Source organism: Narcine bancroftii, chromosome 8 (assembly GCF_036971445.1).
Source record: "Narcine bancroftii isolate sNarBan1 chromosome 8, sNarBan1.hap1, whole genome shotgun sequence".
Lineage (NCBI taxonomy): Eukaryota > Metazoa > Chordata > Chondrichthyes > Torpediniformes > Narcinidae > Narcine > Narcine bancroftii.
This window is the reverse complement of record NC_091476.1, coordinates 145,695,805-145,718,048: the sequence shown is the minus strand read 5'-3', so window position 1 is coordinate 145,718,048 and position 22,244 is coordinate 145,695,805. Positions and strand designations below refer to the sequence as shown.

At 38.3% G+C, this 22,244-nt stretch overlaps 1 protein-coding gene across 6 annotated transcripts in view; it reads left to right on the top strand.

Moving 5' to 3' along the window:
* Positions 1 to 359: 359 nt before the first annotated feature.
* qkia (QKI, KH domain containing, RNA binding a) overlaps positions 360 to 22,244 on the top strand; it is an 85,026-nt gene continuing 63,141 nt past the window's right edge. For 2 of the 6 annotated variants that reach the window (XM_069895177.1, XM_069895176.1), the window contains exons 1-2: positions 364 to 758; positions 21,584 to 21,677. In XM_069895177.1, the coding sequence (XP_069751278.1) occupies positions 657 to 758; positions 21,584 to 21,677 (196 nt within the window). In that variant the 5' untranslated portion in view covers positions 364 to 656. Of the gene's footprint in view, positions 759 to 1,916; positions 2,005 to 21,583; positions 21,678 to 22,244 lie in introns of those variants that run through there. The other 4 variants (XM_069895180.1, XM_069895179.1, XM_069895182.1 and 1 more) reach the window with 4 other exon arrangements.

The window sequence follows — 22,244 nt, the reverse complement described above, 5'->3', positions numbered from 1 at the left end:
TCCATTTGTCTGAATTTATTCTGATTTAAGTCTTCTAATTAGTTATTTGTCTCTGGTTTTCTTTCTACATTTTTCTTTTGCTTTGTTGATTGCAACAATCTGTTTGAATTCTTGTTTTGAACTACCAGTATCTCTGCACTTGTCCCCTGGCCCATTTCCTGTGAAATTAATTGTACGTGTTTTTTTTGCATTTCAAGCAGTTGTATTAAATGGGCTATTAGAATTAACTTTCTCCTGAAGATTGATTCTTTGTGCCAAATTATACTAAATTTACATAGTTTAGTTGTAGGCTTTGGATATCTGGTGTCAAATTTTACAATATTCTATAGTCCATTTAAATATTTTTAATAGATTGACTAATGCATTTTTTGCATTCTTCTGCATAAACACAATGGATCAAATGTGCTGACAATCTTTTGTTAGACTTTCATTATTCATTGGATTTTATTCGCCTTCAAAGATCTGAAACTAATTTACTAATTCCTCATGCTACCATCATGTGAAAGTCTCTTCCATTTCTATTTCTGGCATTCTATTTCCCACTGAGACAGTACATCAATAGTTTCTCTTCCTCTTTCTATGTTCTGGTACATCCCTTTTCCATCCTTGTCCTTTTTCTTCGTTTACATGCTGGCCCTTGATGTCGTCTTCCAAGCATGGAGTCAACTTGCACATGCTCATGGCATCCCTTCACATCTGCTGTGGATTCCATAGCTGTTGTCACAGTCTGCAGCGCCCTGGCTGATAATGGGTTGTGGGTAAGTTGTAAATTTATCCGTCTTAATTTTGGTAAAACTGAAACTATTCTGACTCTTACCAGCACTACATTACTATCTCAGCTGTCATCTGAACCTCTGCTTGCAGTGGAAAAGTCTATGTTCTGCTGTGTCCTGTACGAGGCTTTATCCTTGGAATCTGAGGAATCTTGTATCTGCAATCAGACAATATATTTATCCTTAAATGTGCAATTTGCATTGATTAATTTGAATTTAAAATTTAAATATAATTGAATTATCCAGCATAAAGTATCTTATCCTTGTGTTTTAATCCTTTCTCCACATTCACACTTCAACATGATCTTCTAGTCTCTGATCTTTAAATGATTACTGCCTTGTGCCTCTGACTTGTACCCATTTCTACATTGGTAGCTGCTCATCTACTTCAAGCAGAATCTGCTCATTAAAAAGAAACTTTATCTGCTTTTAAATCTATCTTTGAACTTTTTTTTGTGGTTGCTTCCGTTCATCAACAATGATTTGTTTGTCCTTTTAAAGGAGCTGCCTTTGTTCTCAGTTCCGACATTCAGATGCAACAAAATGCTTGATGATCTTCCATAGTAATGTCTTTTGGACCAGTTCATCTATTTGCTAATTGAACCAAAGAACTCCTATTTGATTAAGCACAGTACTTAATATTGTTTTGTGTAGTAGTCACTTGACTACTGGAAGGGTCTGAAATGACTGCTCTTTGTTTTCTAATTAATATATTCCAAATGATATGTAGCAGGATCAATTTTGCTGTGCAAAATTCAGTGAGGTTTTTTAAACAATATTATGCCTTAAACAGTTTTGTGATGGTATTCTGACTACTGGATGCCTTGGTCTTTCTACAGCTTGTAGATCTTTTGAACGTCAAATGATATCGGGGTGGGGGGTGGGTTCTCTTCTGAATAGAAAGCTTATTGACAACAAGTTGACAGGACAGTCATGGGAGAGTGTAGTGTCGGCAGCATTCCTGGGCAGCACCCCTCGACGAGATGTGTTCATTTGATGGATGTTTGGTGCCTGTCCTGGATTTCTGCAGCCTTCTGCATTGCTGGGCATCCAAGTTTACAGAATAGGCTGCAACTAAACTGTATACTTGTCACAGTTCGTCACAGTATTCAACAACTAATACTAAATCTTTTCAGACTTGTAAAGATGTTGATGTGCAGCTTCACAGTTGCCCCCCTATGTTGGCTCAAGGAGAGGTCCTCTGCTAATAAGGACTCACTGGAACTTGCAGGTACTAGTTCCCTCCACTGCCGTGCCATCAATGAAGACGCATGTATGATTCCTCAGCCTCCCCTTCAGTAATGACAAGATAAAGATTGTTCTGGCACCAGACAACCAGATTTTCCATCCTATATTCTGACTCATTTCCTGTTACATGGCCAGCAATGATAGAGTTATTAGTGAATTTATAGATTGGATTAAAGCTGAACATGGTTACCCAGTGGAGTGAATAGAGTGGGGTACTCAGCACACAGCCATCAGGTGCCCTTGTGTGTAATCAGGAAAGAGGAAATGTTGCCAATCTCCACTGATTGGGATCTGCCGATGAGAATAAACACTGAGCTGTAGTCAATGAGCAATGGCATGATGAGGGGGTTCTTGTGGTCCAGGTGATCTAAAGCAAAGTGAAGGGTCAGTGAGATGACATCTGCTGTTGACCTATTTTGATGATGGGTAAATTGAAATGGCTTGAGTCCTCCTTAAGATGGGAGTTGATTTGCTCTATAAACCATAATCTCTGCAAGCACTTCATTGTTATAAGCAAGTTCCACTGGTTGATCGTCATTAAGGCAGGTCACACAGGTATGATTGATGTCCTTTTGAATCCGATGAGAACATCAGACCATAGTGCAAAACACGACAGCCAATTGGCCTCTTCAAATTTTAAGGATTTCACCTGGTACACCATTTGGGATGTGAGAATTTGTCCTCCTAAAGATCCTTTACGCATCATTTTCAAACTGGGGGCATAGTTGCCAAGGTCTGTTGAGGTTCATGGGGTACATTGTTGTATTCTCCAATTAAGTGGAGAAGAAATTGAGCTCATCCAAAATAAATGTTTCACAGTTAATGATCCTATTGATGTACCCCACCACAGCTGCCATGTGTCTCTTTAGTACAGAACTGTCTTTTTTGTGTTGGCAATGTCCTTCCAGAGGTTGTATCTGCACTCACTATACATTGGTGAATTGCTGGATCTGAAAGCCACATATTTTGTCTTCACCAGTTTCCGGATCTGTTGGTTCATCCATGGGTTCTGGTTAGGATGTACTTAAGGCAGAAGGTGCACAGGCTTGAAGTTCAGCACCTTCATGTTCATGAAGATAGGTGACCAGAAATGGGCACAGTACTCGATATGATCGTGCCAGTGTCTTATACAGCTGTATCACAATGTCCCAACTTTTGCAAGTGTACCACATGATTTCTTCAACAACCTGTCCACCTGAATTGCAACTTTCAGAGATCTATCTTTGCTCTTAAGTCTCACTCTTCTATAACAGTACTGGGCGTTACCATTTATTGTGCAAGATTCGGGCTGATTTGACTTGCACGGGTACAACAGCTCACATTTGCAAGAGTTAAATTTTATCTGCTGCTCCTTCCTAACTGATCTAATTACTGTTGTAAATGTTGATATCCTTGCAGTCCACTGCGCCAATTTTGGTGTCATCTGCAAATCATTAATATAGATTACAAGAGGTATGTTGCTGGACTGTTTGTTGTGTATTTGAATGGGCTTTATTGCTTTTGCCTACATTAGTTATGTTAGATTGTTGGTGTTTTATTGCTTCTGGGTTTGGGGAAGCTGCTTAGTTTCCACATGATCCCTGGCTTTGTTTTGTATTATACACATCATGCATTCTCTGCCCAATGTCCATGATATTCTTGTGGGACTCCAGCCTAGTTCGTACAGCTTCTTGGATTTTCAAAATGCCTCGTGACAATTATTCTGGAATTTCTTGTATAGGGCTGGGTTTCCTGTTTTGAATGCCTCCAACTTGACCTTTAGTAGTGAGTTGATTCATACACTGTTTCCAATTTTGGAATACAGCACAACTCTGGTTATCCGAAATGGTAAGGACCGGGCCTATGTCGGGTAAATTTTGTTTTGGAGAACTGGTTGTTTTTTAAAAACAGCCCAATAGCAACAGAAAATCACTGAATCAATGTTTAAACAACAACAAACAAGGGAAGGCTTCTTAAGCATTAAAATAACGTTTAATTCTCACCAAAAAAAGGGCTGACCACTGCTGATCACAAAAACGGGACCCAGCCGCCACCACTCATTGACAAGTTGGCAGACTCCTGTCTCCCCAGTCACAAGATCTCCTGATGCCCAAGTCCTGATTCCGAATCCTCCCCGAGGCCTACTGCACACACATGCCAGGGAGGATTCGGCATCCAGCATGTTGGGAAGGGAACACCACTGAGCCTGAGGTCCCGCTCCTGCCTGGGAGACTGTTCTCCTGGATGATGCCGGGACAAGGGATTCTTCCATGTGCTTGTGGCTGGAAGACAATGGTATGCAGTTTGAAAGGGAAAGATGGAGAGAATTCAATAGGGAAAGGTAAAGAAGTGGAAAGAGAAGAGGGGAGGAGTTATCAGAAATGAGGACAATCGTCATTCTAATTTTGTGTTGAGTGTATTTTTGTCAACCTGTGAAGTCAGTTTGGCTCTGAGAAAATTTTGGATAAATGAATATTTCTGATTTGTTTTGTATATCCTCATTTATCTGGAATTTTTAAAAAAAATCAAATAAAGAAGGATTTCGGAGAATCACATTTCAGATAATCGGGATTGTACTGTACTTATTATTGCTCTCGTGCAATTTTCTATACGTTTAATGATCAATCTGCAACTGCGGTAGTATATGGTGGCTGGTCACTGAATTCTTGAATGCAGATAGGTCTTCTAACTTGAAGTAGTTCTGGAGGATATGTTTCGCGAGACCATCATTGTATGACTCACCCTCTCTCCTCTCTGCTTCTGTTTGTCTGCAGGTAGAAGCAGCACAGCCTGATTATCTGGCTTGCAGAGTGCAGGCGTGATTTGGGATGAGTGATTTACCTTTCACCCATAATTCTGTTCTCTCTGATCTAAATGGTCCAACATTTTCTACTTTTCTGATTTCTTGCTTCTACACTAAGCTGATGGTGACTGCTAATGTTTCTCAGCAGGTCAAGTACACTTCTGGAAAGGGTCAGCATCTTGCAAGCTTTTTAAATGCAGTAGATTTGAACCAAATACATTGCAGGGAAGTGGAACGACTTACCTTTGAGAAAAGAGACTGAGGAAAGAGAGGATGGTCAATGAATCGGATGCACATTGCATCTCCAATTAACAGTGGTATGGATGAAAGCTCCAATTTATGTCGGTAGGGCATTGATTCATCTTGGTTCCATATATTTTTGAATGTACATTCAGTATCAATGCTTCAGACTCCAAGCCTTGGAATCTTATAAGGAAACTGCTACTGGAGCAATTTAAGGAAGAGAGATTAAGCATGACTGGAACCTGAGAATAGTGGGTGAATGGAACTGGGGAGGAGGGGAAATGCATGCGGGATGGGTTGGAGGGAGGATTATGAAAGCAGGACAAAATGGAATTAAGTGCGACTTGGAAAGAGAGATGTTTGCAGGTCATAACAGTTCCTTGGAATTGGGCACATGAAGTTGTGCATGTTGGCAAGAAAATTAACATAATATGGATATGAACAGTTTTAAAAGGGTATGTAGAAAGGTAAATAATGGTTCTAGGGTTGAGAAATTTGGCTACAAAGTTAAGATGGGGGTCAATCTCTTAAAGAACTTGTACAAACAGGGAAAAAAAGGTACAATTCGATAAATCGATATAAGCGGTTACACAGAATAAGTAAAACATTCTGTGTATCCTTAATGTACAAATTGTAACTCACATCCATTATTCTTTTTTAAAAAAATTCTTATTTAAAACATTAGAAGTTAAACATCTCAATTATACAATGTTCCAAATGTAAAAAATATTCTTAAAATATATTCAGAACTCAAAAGCATATTCTTAATAGTGTGTTAGCACATACAGCAGAAAAAAAGCCCTGTAAGGGGAAAGAAAAAACAGGAAGAAATTATAACTTTTCGAGGAAGTTATAAAATGTCCCTTTTTAAAAAAGAGGAATTTACAAATCATTATCCTTATTTTCACCTTCCATAATATAATTGATATTTACAATTCTCAATCAAACAAAACAATTATCAATTGTATCTCAGGGAAGAAAAAAACTTTTACAATCTAAACCCCTCTCGACAAGGTTATCCTTAAAAAAAAACTAGGAAATTGAAGGACATCAACCAAGAAACAGCACATCACTGGAGTGTCCAAACACTTTAAATTTTGTAAGTTATGATAATAATTCATAAATGGGCCCCACATCTTATAGAAGTTATTCTTTACATCTTTAATAGCAAATCTGATTTTTTTTTCCAAACTTAAATAGGACATGATCTCACTTAACCATTGTAAGTGGGTCGGATGAGTATTGTCCTTCTATTTAATCAAAATTGCTTGTATAGAGACATCCTTTTCTTGAGGAAATCCAAATAAAGCAATTAAAGGGCAAGATTCTACTTTAACCTTAAAAAATTTATAAAGTTTGAAAGATATTTTTCCAAAGTTCTTCTAAACTTTTTCTTCTTCTTTGGCTTGGCTTCGCGGACGAAGATTTATGGAGGGGGTAAAAAGTCCACGTCAGCTGCAGGCTCGTTTGTGGCTGACAAGTCCGATGCGGGACAGGCAGACACGATTGCAGCGGTTGCAAGGGAAAATTGGTTGGTTGGGGTTGGGTGTTGGGTTTTTCCTCCTTTGCCTTTTGTCAGTGAGGTGGGCTCTGCGGTCTTCTTCAAAGGAGATTGCTGCCCGCCAAACTGTGAGGCGCCAAGATGCACGGTTGGAGGCTTTATCAGCCCACTGGCGGTGGTCAATGTGGCAGGCACCAAGAGATTTCTTTAGGCAGTCCTTGTACCTTTTCTTTGGTGCACCTCTGTCACGGTGGCCAGTGGAGAGCTCGCCATATAACACGATCTTGGGAAGGCGATGGTCCTCCATTCTGGAGACGTGACCCATCCAGCGCAGCTGGATCTTCAGCAGCGTGGACTCGATGCTGTCGACCTCTGCCATCTCGAGTACTCTTCTAAACTCTTCTAAACTAGGGCAAGCACATAACACATGAATCGATGAAACCTCAAAACGTTTGCATTTGTCACACATAGGATTCTTCTTTCTTTCTTTGGCTTGGCTTCGCGGACGAAGATTTATGGAGGGGGTAAATGTCCACGTCAGCTGCAGGCTCGTTTGTGGCTGACAAGTCCGATGCGGGACAGGCAGACACGGTTGCAGGGGAAAATTGGTTGGTTGGGGTTGGGTGTTGGGTTTTTCCTCCTTTGCCTGAAAAAAACCAAGATAGTTTAACTTTAGACGTATGTACTCTATGGACCATTTTGGATTGTAACAATGTTGTGCGCACAAGGAGGTAGTATTAATCAGATTACAAAGAATCCCATTCCTCATTTGTTTCCAATTGTTTTACTTGTATTCCAATCATTTTTTAAATATTTAATATTCCATACAAGCAGTGAACACAAATATTATAATACAATTATCAAAAAACTAATTGATTACATAAATGTTTTTCACCCCACCCCAAAATCCCAACCTCCCCTGAAGCAAAAAAAAAACAAATTGGAAAAAGTAAAAAAAATAGGTATAAAAAGAGAAAATTTAAAAAAAATCTTTGGATTGCAGAGAGAGATGTCGAGCAGTACAACTCATCAGTTCTAACATAAACATACAGAGGAGAATTCTGCAGGGCTGGAGGGATAAAAACGATATCACTACAAATTTAATCCCATTATTTGAGTGAACAGGTGCCAGATTTTTTAAAACATGAGTATTTCTTAAATTAGTAATTAATAAGTAATTTTTTTTCCAAAAGAATACAACTTTGAATTTCAACATACCACCTTGGCATAAAGAAGTATCTGATTTCCAAGTAATTGCAATACATTTTCTTGCTACCGCTAACACAAATTTCAATTAATAAATTGATCATTTCAATTTAGGATTTGTATTTTCAATATTTCCTGGTAAAAATAAATCAGGAAAAACAACTAACGTCCAAAAAATTACCTATAGTCTCCCAAAAAGGTTTCACATTGGGACAGAACCATGTTGAATGTATAAAAGATTTTACATCTTCACCACATCTCAAGCAGTGATCTAACAAATCTGATTTCAATCTATTCAATTTCTGTGGTGTCAGATATAATGGTAAAAAAATTATATTGAACTAATCTACATCTCACATTGATAGTATTAGTCATACAATCCCTACATTCTACCTGAATTTTCACACATTTGTTGGTTTATTGTAAATTCAAGTCTATTTCTAATCTCTGCCTTGATCTATATAATCCTAATTTCAGAGATCCTCCTTGTAATAATTAATATATCGAAGAAATACATTTTTTTAACAATCCCGCTCCTTATAAGTTCTACTTCTTGTACAGCTAGACAAACACTGTTTGTCCCAACTTCTCTCAAATATGTTCTTATTAAAGGTAAAAGTATTACATGCTATAGCATGTTTCTCAAATGACATTAAGTGACCTTTTGTAACAGTCTTCCACATTAACATTCCCTTTACGGTACCATATATTTAAAAAATTGATGATCTCTTAAAAAGACCAAAAGAGGATTAATCAATGGCATTTTAGATGATGCAGGCCCTCCTCCAATATCCTGATTTATTTTATTTTAACAAAGGAAGCAAATTTTTTTAGAATAATATCTTTAAAACATTTAATACCTGACCTATACCAATCCTTAAAAACAGTATCCAATGAAGAAGGTTAAAAAAGATGATTATTAGATATGATAGGGGTGGTAAGAGAAAGTCTGAAATCCAAAAAAACTTTCTAAATGGTGCCCATATTCTCAAACTCTCATAATGGAACTGTAAATTAGTTTATAAAAAAGGGTTTAAAAAAAAACCCTAAAATTACCAACATAAATGTATTTTTAGTAAAATTCAATTCCATTTCTACCTAAGGAGGGTAATCAGATTGTAAGGAGGAAATTGGAAGTAGGATTTCTTTGAGTAATGGGGGCCGTCAGACTTGAACGTTTGTTCTGAGAAAGTGTAGGCAGATTTAGGCGATACAGGAATTCCAACATTGAAGTGTAATCTTTATTAAAGTCAAATGTATAGAGTTTAGAATAGAATTCTCTAAAGGTATCATTTATTTTAAAATGGTGAGTAGTCACTGTATCATTCCCCCATCTGAATCTTATTAGTTTGATTTTTTTTTAGCAGCCATTCTTTTCAGTTGAAAGCTAAAAGTTTGCCAGACTTTTCAGCATACATATAAAATTGACTCCTCAATAATTGCTATTCAAAGGGGTAAGTAGAAAGGTCATCAAATTTTGTTTTAATATCAACTTTCCTTTTGTATAAATCCACATTTCTTTCTTGTGGACGTATGGTAAATAAATTTATTTAATCTGATTAATTCCAGTCTTCCCTTATTTGTCTTCTCTATATTATCTCTATAAGAAATAATTTTCTCCTTTCAAATAAGCCTTCATGGTGTCCCATGCAAGCAAATGAGACATTTTTGGGGAAGAATTAGTAAAGAAAAATAGTATTTGTTTTTCCATAAATTTAAAAAAAATCATCTGAGAGTAAGGTAGAGTTGAAATGCCATTGCCTTTTTGTGAAAGGAATGTTAAGAAAATTCAAAGACAAGATAACCGGAGCATGATCAGATATAATTATTCCTTGATATTCGTATGATTTGGTCATTGAAATCAATTCGTTATCTATTTAAAAAAATAATCAGTTCTAGAATAGGAATGATGCACATTTGAAAGAGTATACTTTGTTATTTGAATATTTTTTAAAAAGCCAAACATCTGAAAAACCAAATTTTATTTAAAAGAGTGGCTTACAGCTGCAGTAAGAAGAGCTGTTCTAGAAGAACGATCTTTAGTAGTATTTAGACAACAATTATGTTGTCTCCCAAAATTAATGAGTATTGGCTTAAATCTGGTAGGACAAAAAAAAATTTTTATATTAAAAAAAAACCCAAGCTCATCAACGTTCAGGGCATGTATGTTAGCCAACATCACCATTTTATTATATAATTTAGCTGTAAAAAAAAATAATGTAATTACCTTGTTTAATGTTGTGTTATGAAATACGAAAGGAATAATTTGATTAATTAAAATAGAAACTCCCCTGATTTTAGCATCAGAAGAATGAAAACATTGACCCTTCCATTTGAACATTAAGAATTCTGACAAAGATAGGTTAATGAGTTACTTGAAAAAAATTGGCCTTTAAATGCCTAACATGGGTGAATACCTTTAAACATTTAATTTTCCCATTTATCCTTTTAATATTACACGATATTAATCTTGCAGTAGAAATCATGGAATAGCTACATGTGTTACCGTTCCAAAAATGTCACCTTCGAACCACAAAAAAATGTAAACATAAAATATAAGTAAACGTGAAAATTCTTTACCAACCCAAACACACTCCCTTCCAGCCCTCTTTATTCTGAAGGTTTCCAGAGTTGCAACCATCTCTCAAAAATCTATCCAACCCTAATTATTTAAAAAAAGCAAATAGTAAATTTCCTGCAGAATTAAATTCTAGTATATCCACCAGATCTAGTTGATAATATTTTTTTAGTTGAATCCTTCTCAAAGGATTAATTGGAATTATATATGATAGATTATTGAAATTGCAGCCAGAACTTTACAATAAGATTTTTTTAATTGGGAATTGGAACTTTCAAAATCCTTGTCAGAGAATCTATTGGACAATATTCTTAAACTAGTGAATACTTGTTAAATACGTGCCCGATATTTATTAATCCATTTCAAAGCTCTGCAGCATATTCACATGTCCAGAGATAAGATGTCTTGTATCTTTTCTAATATTAACCCTACTTATGACCGATATCTAATATTGCTACATTGACACATGTTTTGGTCTTGTCCATCTTTAGAAATCTATTGGAAAGAAATTATCAATATCTTTTCAATTGTATTTCAGGTGGAGTTACGACCCAATCCAGTAACTGCTCTTTTTGGTGTTATTGAGCCAGATGGTGTTTTTCTGCACCTGCACAACGGGTAGTGGCCTTCTCTACATTATTGGCTAGAAGAGTCATCTTATTCAAATGGAAAGACTCTTGACCTTCACCAGTTTTGATAGTTCTCTCATATTACGCCTATTTAAGTTTAGAAAAAATTAGGTATCATGTATTTGATTCATTGGTGGAATTTGTACTTCCCTATGCAACTGCATTAACACTAAAGAAGCATTAAATCATTTAACATAAATTTTTTTCAAACTCGGTAACTAAAAACTTAACCTTACAAATAACAAAGGGAAATTTTAAAAAAACCAAATCCTCCCTCAAATCAAACTTTGAAAAAAATGCGAGGGGAAATATAGAAAACTTTAAACATATTGTAAACTTATGATGGACTCGAAGTTAAAGCACAGTCTGACAAAACTTTGTGGGTGTCTGCCACAGAGTTTATAAATTTTTTGCTGCCATCTTTGGTAATGATCCTTAGCCATGCTGGATACAATGCCGGTCTGAGTCCTTATAAAGTTCCTTTCGAAAATAATGAAATCCAAGCATTACCAACTGTGGGTAATCTTTGGATGTCGTCTTTGGATCCAATGAGTGATGTGCTCTATCGAGCACTAGATCCATAGTGAAAAAGTCTTCACTGAATACCTCCGTAAGTAATTTGGAAATTAGTCAACTGCCCTTTCTTGGATTCTCAGGTCCAAAATACAAATATTATTTTGCCTACTCCAACCATCCAAGTCAACCACCTGCAAGTTTACGATTGCCCACAGCCATTTATTCAGAATGACTTTCTAGCCTCTCAGTACAATTATTCCACAGCATCCAGACATTCTTAATTAATTGAAATTGAAGGACTTTTTCAAGCTTGATGTCAAATTCTGGATAGAACAACACTATACAGTGCCAACAACCCAGGTTCAAATCTGGTGCTGTCTGTGAGGAGTTTGTTTGCTCTTCCTGTGTTTGCATGGGTTTCCTCACACCCTTCAAAATATATTGTAGTTCTAGGTTAATTGGGGGTATTTAGGTGGCATGGGCCCATGGACCAGAATGGCCTGTTACCATTCTGTATGTATAAAATTTTTTTAACTGGTGAATTTCTTCTGTACCACTTCCAAATCCAGTACCTATTTTCTTGAATAAAGAGACTAGAGTTGCGCACAATACGCCAGGTGCAAATCTGATCAGTACTCTGTATAGTTGTAGCAGAACCTCCCTTCTCTGAAATTCAATCCCTCTAGCAGTGAAGGCCAACATCCCATTTGCTGCCTTGATTTGCTGTTGTATCTGTAAACTATTTGTGATTTGTGTACAAGCACGGCCAACGTGTCTTTGTTTCATGGCTGCAGTTAATTGTCTGGTTATCTTGATTCTTCATATTAGAGATGAGGTCTGATGTCAAAAGGACCGCTTCTCTTCCCTCTCGCTGCCTTGGCACCTCTTCTTGAAGTCATTTTCAGAAAAAGAAAGGTAGTAAATAACAAAGGGACCAAATTTAACCACTTTGGCTGAAAAATTAGGTGAATAAGTGGAAAATATTAGGAAGTGACAGGAGGTCTCGACTATACCACCTACTCTAGCTGGAAGTCTTGATGTTCATCTCAACCAAGCAGAATATTAACATTTGTACAAGATAAGATTCAGAAATTGAAGGTTATCTTAATCTTAAATATGGGGAATAAAATTGATGGGCAAAAGATTAGAGATGGTATGAAGTTTTGTTGTATGTAAGAGTTGTGATCTGCAACTTGTTGCTTATAAAGCCAAATTGGATCCTTCAAAAGGAAATTGAATAGGCATTTGCAATGAATGTGTCACGATTTCGTAAGGACAAGGTCACTGTCATTCTTTCAACCCCGTGCATGGGCCACTATTAGTAATGTTGCTATTTTCCGTCCTATGACTAAAGGCATTCGAACAAGTTTGGAAAGCTAGTGTGAATTGGGGCAGACTTCACAACAGTGGCATGGTTAAACTAGTTTTCTCAAAGCTTAAGTGTCATGGGTTATTATCTCCAGGTTGTGCTGAATGTAGGTGAAAGTTGTACAGTATATTATGGTTGGCGTAGCAGTTGGTGCAACACCTTTACAGTACTAGCGATTGGGACTGGGGTTTGAATCCTGTCCTGTCTGTAAGGAATATATATGTTCTCCCTGTGTCTGTGTGGATTTTCCCCATGGACTCCGGTTTCCTCCCACCCTTCATAACATATTGGGTGTAAATTGACTAGCACAAACTTGAGGGCTGTAATGGTCTGTTACCATACTGAACTATATACCTAAATTTAAAATCAGTGAATTGATATTTTATTGTTAAAAACATTGGGCATCTTTGTTAAATTATACAAATGCCATCAGATCCATAAGATGCATGGATTAAAGAATCGCTTATGAAAGCTGGAAACATTTTTCCTTTCCTTGATGCTCAATTATTATGTGTACATGTTGCTATCAAGTAGTGATATGGAAAGGGGACAAATTAAGCATCTGTTCATTTGGATATCCTACATGTTAAGGATCCAAGTTGTTTATTTACTTCAAATTTCATCCTTTATGAAATGGAGACCTTGCCCTTAGAAATGTTGCCCTATGGTCATCTTTCTGCATTAAAGAGCAAAAGTTCAACATGTTGCAGATGGCCCAAATCCTGCTTGGCTTTCACAATGAACTGTTCATTTTCATTGCATTTGGACATCTACATTATCAGAGCCTTGCATTTGGATTCTTCAACACTTAATTATATGAATGCAAAAAAAAAAATCCTTGATTCTCCTGTATTACTTGGTTCAAATTTGATAGTAGCTGTATTTATGAATAGGTATCAATAGAATAACTTGCATTCTGTATTTCTTAATTCATTATTAATGGGAAAGCCATGTTTTGAACTTGTGGTTGTATCCAGAAGTTAAAATGATTGGAAATATTTGACTCTTGTGTTGGGTTACTTTGTTCCAAAGTGCCATATTAGTGAAGAAATGCAATTTTACACTTGTTTGTAACTCAGTGGTGCAACAGTGACTGGCCAGTGGTGCTGTCTCTATGGAGTTTATACATTCTGTCCCAAAGATGTGCTGGTAGAGTTGGCTTCTGTAAATTGCTTTTTTTGAGGTGTATATGATTGAAAATTGAAATCTTTTTCAGTCTACACTACAGCAACGATACATCCTGCAACAAGTTTATGCTCCAGCTGAGCCTTTACTGATTCCTAGTTCTTATTCCTATCCGTGTATTCTTTGGTTCCATTCAACCATGTGTTGATCTAACTTCCTAATGTGCATCTATTCTATTTTTGTTTGCTACTTCTACAGTGGTTTAAAGCACAAAAGTCTGCAAATAACATCTATCGTGAATTTTTTTGCACTTTGGGGAAAGAATTCTCTTTGGATTTATTAATTTTAAGGCTTGGTGAACTCTCTGCATTTTGCACAAGGTGAATCATTTTGTAAGCCCTGTACATGTTCTTTAAATCATTAGTTGCATGTTAGTCCTTCACTTCCTGTAGTTTTATTTATGGGTATTTGTGCCTTCGATGCTTCTCCTGTTATGAGGCTCACATATTTGATTAGCTGTTTTTTGATTTTTGGTTTTAACCAAAGGATGTCTTCAGTAAGTGGAAGACCTTCAAAAGTGAAGTTTTAAAAGTCCAGAGTTTGCATGTTCCTGTCAGGATTAAAGGTAAAGTTGAGAGGTCGAGGGAAACTTGGTTTTCAAGGGATATTAGCAATCTGGTAAAGAAGTGAGAGGTGTATAGCAGGTATAGGCAACAAGGAGCAAATGAGGTACTAGAAGAATATATAAAATACAAGAATACTTAAGAAGAAAATCAGGAAGGCTAAAAGAAGGGTTTCTACATGTATGTTGAGAGTAAAAAGATAGTAAGGGATAAAATTGGTCCCTAAGATCAGAGTGGTCGACAGAGTGGAGCCAAACAAATGGGTTAGATCTTGAACATTTTTTGCATTTACTCAGGAAACTGGCATGGTATATAAGGCAGGAAGGAAACCAAGCAGTAGTGGCATGGAACATATAGAGATTAAAGAGGAGGAGGTGCTTGTTGTCTTACAGTGAATAAAGGTAGATTAATCGCCTGGGCCTGACATGATATTGCTTTAGACCTTAAGGAAGACTATTGTAGAAATTATAGGGGCCCTGGCAGAAATACTTAAAATGTCCTTTGCCACGGGTGAGTTGCCAGAGGAGTGTAGCTCATGTTGTTCCATTGCTTAAAGGCTCCAAAAGTAAACCAGGAAATTGCATCTGGTGATCCTGATGTCAGTAGTGAGTAAATTATTGAAGGATGTTCTGAGAAATGAGATATACAAGTATTTGGACAGCTAAGAGCTGATTAAGGATCGTCATCATGGTTTTGTTCATGGTAGGTCATGTTTAACAAATCCTATTGAGTTTTTCGAGGAGGTTACCAAGAAAGTAGATGTGGATGTTGTCTACATGGACTTTTAGTGAGTCCTTTGCCAAGATCCCATGTAGGAGGTAAGTTCAGAAGGTTAAGATGCTAGGTATCCATGGAGAGGTTGTAAATTGGATTCGAAATTGGCTGAAAGGGAAAAGACAGTGGTAGTGAACGATTGCTTCTCAGACTGGAGGCCTGTGATTAGTGGTGTGCCTCAGGGATCGATGTTGGGAACATTGTTTTTTGTTGTCTATATCGATGATCTTTTTGATGTGGGAAATTGGATCAGCAAGTTTGCTGATAATACTAAGATTGGAGGTGTTGTGGACAGCAAGGGAGGCTTTCAAAGCTTGAAGGGGGAATCTGGACCAACTAGAAAAATGGGCCAGAAAATCGTGGATGGAATTTAATGCAGACAAGGGCATTTTGGAAGGACTAACCAAGGTAAGACCTAGTAAATGGCAGGACACTTGAGAAGTGCGGAGGAACAAAGTGAACTGGGAATACAGTTACATAATTCCCTGAAAGTGGCGTCAAATGTAGACAAGGCTATAAAGAAAGCTTTTGGCATCGAGGCCTTCATAAATCAAAGTTTTGAGTACAGGAATTGGGGGTTATGGTGAGGTTGTATAAGGCATTGGTGATGTCAAATTGTGAGCATTTCTGGTTGCCAAACTATAGGAAGGATATAAGTAAAATTGCAGAGAAGATTTCCTAGTACTTTGCAGGGTCTTCAGGAGTTGAGTTGCAGGTTGGAACTTTATTCCTTAGAGCATCGAAGAATGATGGGAGATTTGATAGAGGTTTACAAAATTGAGGGGAATAGACAGAAAAAATGCGAGTATGCTTTTTCCACAGATTGGGAGAGATAAAACGAGGGGACATGGCTTTAGGGTGGTAGGTGAAAGGATTAAGGAGAACTTCTTCACTCAGTGATGGGAGTTTGGAACAAGCTGCCATCTGACATGATACATTCAGGTTCACTCTAATGAATAAATTGGACAGATACATAGATGGAAGTGGTCTGGAGGGTTATGGAATAGATGCAGGTCAGTGGGACTAGAGGAATGATGTTTTGGCATGGACTAGAAGGGATGACTGGCTTATTTTCTGTGCTGTACCTTTCTGTGGTTCTATTTGCTATCAATTCTACAGGTGCCCTGCTTTAGTGCTCTCAATTTAACTATATCTGCTTTATCAAAGTAAACTAATCAACATGATGTAATGTTGATTTCCCAGATACTTTGTCATTGTAATAGATCCCTCTTGAGGAAATTTAATAGTGGAGCAGTGGGAGGGGCTGGTGTTTTCTAGGTAACTTTAATAAACTTAAGGGTTTTTGGAAAATTATTGTAGTTCCTCTTACATCTATTTTGATTTGTAAGAAGAGTTAGCTGCTGTGGACTTGAGCTCCCCATTCCTGCCTGTTGTTCATTCCTGGAATTCCCATTCTTCAAAAATTTCACTGTGATTTAAATGCATCCAGTGAGGTAGGCTATACCCCATCATTTGGCAGAGAATTCCACAGATTCACATCACTTGGTGAAATATTTCCTTGAATCTCAGAATCTGAATTTATTGTTGTGAAATTCGTTGTTTTGTGGGAGCATCATAGGGCAAACATTCATATTATAAACATCTTACAACATTATAAATTTTATAAAAGTAATAGTGCACAAAAGCTAAGGCAATGTCTGGTTCATTGATTATTCAGGAATCTTATGGCAGCAGGGAAGAAGCTGTCCTTGTGCAGTTGAGTGCTTATCTTTAGGCTCCTGTACCTTGTCCTAATGGTAGCAGAGCGATGAGGGCGTGACTTGGTTGCTGGGGGTCTTTGAGGATAGAGACTGCTTATTTTAACCACACTGCCTCATGTAGATGGCCTTGATGGAGTGAAGTCTGGTGCCTGTGATGTCGGAGGCCAAGTTAACAACTCCCTGGAGTTTATTCTTGTCCTGAGGTTTGGCCCCTCCATACCACACAACAATGCAACCAGTCAAAATGCTCTCCACGGTACACATGTAGAAGCTTCTGGTGACACACCGAACTTCCTCATGCCTCACAATGTATAGCTGTTGGCAACTCGTCTTTGTGATTGCATTAACATGGGGGCTCCAGGAAAGATTCTGGGATGTTGACACCCTGGAACTTAAAGTTCTTGTGACCCTCTCCACTACTGACCCCTTGATGAGGACTAGTTCCCCCGACTTCCTTCTGAAGTCCATGATCATCTCCTTGGTTCTGCTAACGTTGAACACAAGGTTGTTGTTACATCATTCAACGAGCTGATCTCTCTCCATCCTGAACACTACCTCATTGCTTTGTGATTCTGCCGACAATTCTACTTTCCTAAATCTTGGTTATATCCCCCAGTTCACTTGCCAGTGTAAACAACTTTTCTGCTTTGTCTATTCCCTTCATCATTTTATTAAGATTCACCTATCTCCCATCATACTAAACTCCAGTGAATATAGACCCCAGGCTACTTGTTCTGTTATAACCAATCCCACTCATTTTTAATGGTTAGCGCAACACTATTACAGGTTCAAATCTGGTGCTCTCTGTAAGGAGTTTGTTTGCTCTTCCTGTGTTTGCATGGGTTTCCTCACACCCTTCAAAATGTATTGTAGTTCTAGGTTAATTGGGGGTATTTGGGCAGCATGGGGGTCATGGATCAGAAGGGCCTGTTACCATTCTGTATGTATCAAATTTTTAAAAACTGGTGAACTTCTGTACCATTTCCAAATTCAGTACCTATTTTCTTGAATAAAGAGACTAGAGTTGCGCACAATATGCCAGGTGTAAATCTGATCAGTACTCTGTACAGTTGTAGCAGAACCTCCTTTCTCTGAAATTCAATCCCTCTAGCAATGAAGGCCAACATCCCATTTGCTGCCTTGATTTGCTGTTGTATCTGTAAACTATTTGTGATTTGTATACAAGCACCCCCAACGTGTCTCTGCACAACAGCGTGCTGAATTTTATTCTGTTTAAATAGTATGTCATATTTCATTCTCATGTGGATGACCTTACATTTACCAAGGTTGTACTTCATTGCCAGACCCTTACCACTCAAGCTATTTATATAACTCTGCAGACTGTGCTCTACACAGCTTGCTTTTCCAATCCATCATCAGACTTGGGTGTCTCACACTTGGCTCCTTCCTCCAAATATTGTGAACAATTGAGGGTTCAGCCACAGTTATTGATGGTAAACACTGCCAACCAGTGAAATATTTATCCCAACTCTGCCTTCTGTTGGTTAACTAAATTCTCTATTCGTGCTAACACATTAGCCCAACTCTGTCCACCCTTGTGCACAAGTTTTTTGTGCAGCACCTTATTGAACATCTGGAAATCTTAAGTATTCTAAATCTGTGTTCCCTCTATCCATTGCATGCAATATAGGCTCAAAGAACTCTAATAAAATAGTTACATATGACCTGTCCTTGCAGAATCCATGCTGAGTCTGCTCTGTTGAATGATTTCTATCCAGATGTCTTATAATTTCTTCCTTAATGATAGCTTGAAGCATTTTTCCAACTATGAGCAATAGCTAACTAGTCTATAGTTGCTTGCCATCTTGCTGCAGTGTGAACTCTGGGAATAATGTCAAAACATATGCTTTTTTAATAACATTTGAAACCAGCTGGCTTAATAGCTGATGAAGCATTGTAGGTGTGAAGAAAACCTCTGGTTTGTGCCGTCAGAATTGTTCCAGGTGACATAAGTGTTATGGGTTTGATTTTTTTTTAAATTTCCATTCGCCAACAGGTAATGACCATTGACTAAAATATGCTTCTGTGATGTCAGAAAGCTTTAATATTAGGAACAAAATAAATTCAATTTATTGTGTTGGAAGGAAAATCTTCAGGGAGTATTATGCTCACTGTTAGCTGTGGAAAAGTGTGTTCCATAATGCATCACTTTTGATGCTTTCTTTTGCACTATAACTGAATATTTATTGATCTTTTTGTATGTCTCATGACATGGTCATTTAGTTTATACTTGGTGCATTATGCATACTGCGGCTGCAGCAAGTATTTCGGTTCATCTATATATTGTATGGTATATCTCTATTGTCTATGGCATTGCAGGCAAAATCTTCGCTAGGATTCTACTAAATAGAATAATACCTAGTGTCGCTGAGAATATTCTCCCAGAATCACAGTGCGGCTTTCGCGCAAACAGAGGAACCACTGACATGGTCTTTGCCCTCAGACAGCTCCAAGAAAAGTGCAGAGAACAAAACAAAGGACTCTACATCACCTTTGTTGACCTCACCAAAGCCTTCGACACCGTGAGCAGGAAAGGGCTTTGGCAAATACTAGAGCGCATCGGATGTCCCCCAAAGTTCCTCAACATGATTATCCAACTGCACGAAAACCAACAAGGTCGGGTCAGATACAGCAATGAGCTCTCTGAACCCTTCTCCATTAACAATGGCGTGAAGCAAGGCTGTGTTCTCGCACCAACCCTCTTTTCAATCTTCTTCAGCATGATGCTGAACCAAGCCATGAAAGACCCCAACAATGAAGACGCTGTTTACATCCGGTACCGCACGGATGGCAGTCTCTTCAATCTGAGGCGCCTGCAAGCTCACACCAAGACACAAGAGAAACTTGTCCGTGAACTACTCTTTGCAGATGATGCCGCTTTAGTTGCCCATTCAGAGCCAGCTCTTCAGCGCTTGACGTCCTGCTTTGCGGAAACTGCCAAAATGTTTGGCCTGGAAGTCAGCCTGAAGAAAACTGAGGTCCTCCATCAGCCAGCTCCCCACCATGACTACCAGCCCCCCCACATCTCCATCGGGCACACAAAACTCAAAACGGTCAACCAGTTTACCTATCTCGGCTGCACCATTTCATCAGATGCAAGGATCGACAATGAGATAGACAACAGACTCGCCAAGGCAAATAGCGCCTTTGGAAGACTACACAAAAGAGTCTGGAAAAACAACCAACTGAAAAACCTCACAAAGATAAGCGTATACAGAGCCGTTGTCATACCCACACTCCTGTTCGGCTCCGAATCATGGGTCCTCTACCGGCACCACCTACGGCTCCTAGAACGCTTCCACCAGCGTTGTCTCCGCTCCATCCTCAACATCCATTGGAGCGCTCACACCCCTAACGTCGAGGTACTCGAGATGGCAGAGGTCGACAGCATCGAGTCCACGCTGCTGAAGATCCAGCTGCGCTGGATGGGTCACGTCTCCAGAATGGAGGACCATCGCCTTCCCAAGATCGTATTATATGGCGAGCTCTCCACTGGCCACCGTGACAGAGGTGCACCAAAGAAAAGGTACAAGGACTGCCTAAAGAAATCTCTTGGTGCCTGCCACATTGACCACCGCCAGTGGGCTGATAATGCCTCAAACCGTGCATCTTGGCGCCTCACAGTTTGGCGGGCAGCAGCCTCCTTTGAAGAAGACCGCAGAGCCCACCTCACTGACAAAAGGCAAAGGAGGAAAAACCCAACACCCAACCCCAACCAACCAATTTTCCCCTGCAACCGCTGCAATCGTGTCTGCCTGTCCCGCATCGGACTGGTCAGCTACAAACGAGCCTGCAGCTGACGTGGACTTTTTACCCCCTCCATAAATCTTCGTCCGCGAAGCCAAGCCAAAGAAAAAGAATGGCAATGAACTCTTGTGGTATGTGTTCCACTTGTGACTTGGCATGCATTTATGACTAATGTTTATGTTGATGGCATTGAGTCTTTAGCATGTATGGATACGTGTTTAAAAGAAAACCACAATATTTTGTCATTTAAAATGTGGTTACAAAACATCGGGAAGCAACTGTCACTAATCTTGAGTGATTAAACAAGTTTGTAGCATTGGTATGAGTCTTTGGCTGTTTTTTTATTCAGTAGACGTCTGGATTCCACTGCAAGGGTAAGGCATAATCTTTTGTCCAGTCTTTCAATAAATAATTCCATGATAGTTGATAGGTTAAACTACTAAGAGACTATGTATATTGATTAAGTAGATTATAATATGGCACAGGCTGTTAGAGATTTTTGAGCGGGTATGCTACAGCATTTTCAGATAAAATTATTTGAATGCATCCCTTCAAAATGTGGATATGGCACACAAAATTTAGTCCATTGCAAGTGAGCTGAAAATATCTGTGCACTGCCAAATTTCCAATTTAGTACAGTTAAAAATGCCTGTCATACTTGATACGGCAAAATTTATCTTCAAAGACCCTTCGCTCCAAAATGCCAATGTCTCTTTTCTCTTTGCAGATGATGTTCCAGTTACATATGCATCCAACAATTCCTGTTCTTATTTTAGATTTGAGGAATTTGAAGCGCTTGTTGTTCCGAAATGCTTATCTGGGTCAGTGAAGCTCCTTTTACATTGACCTTGATGTGGGGGGGGGGGGGGGGGGGGGCTGCACCACTGGTCATCCTTGGCTTTGGTTCATGTGGAAATGTTAGCATAGCAAATGCTTCTAGGAGGGTGACTCGTGCATAAAGAACTGGTAGCACAAACATCTCAAAAACAACTGATGTAAAGCGGTCATTGATAAGTCTATAACTCTCTTGCTTTTATTTATCTTTTTTACTGAGTCTGAATCTGGTATTCCATTTGTCTTGCCAAATTTAGTTTTTCCTTTTATTAAGGGTGAAATATTAGCATTCAGCCACTTTGTATACATCTGGTGATGGCCTTTTGATTTATTTCATTCTTCTAATTGTCAGATGATACCTCTATTCTGACCATAACTTTGTGGATTGGTTTTGGTCTTGACTCTAGTATTGGATATTCGAATACCGACTATTCTTGATTTAAAATGGTTTTATATTTGTTTAGAGGGTTAAAGAATATCTATTTTATTGCCAAAGTTAAAATTTCCAATGGTGAGGGAATATGTATACTTTGGAGAGTTTTATTCTGTTGCTT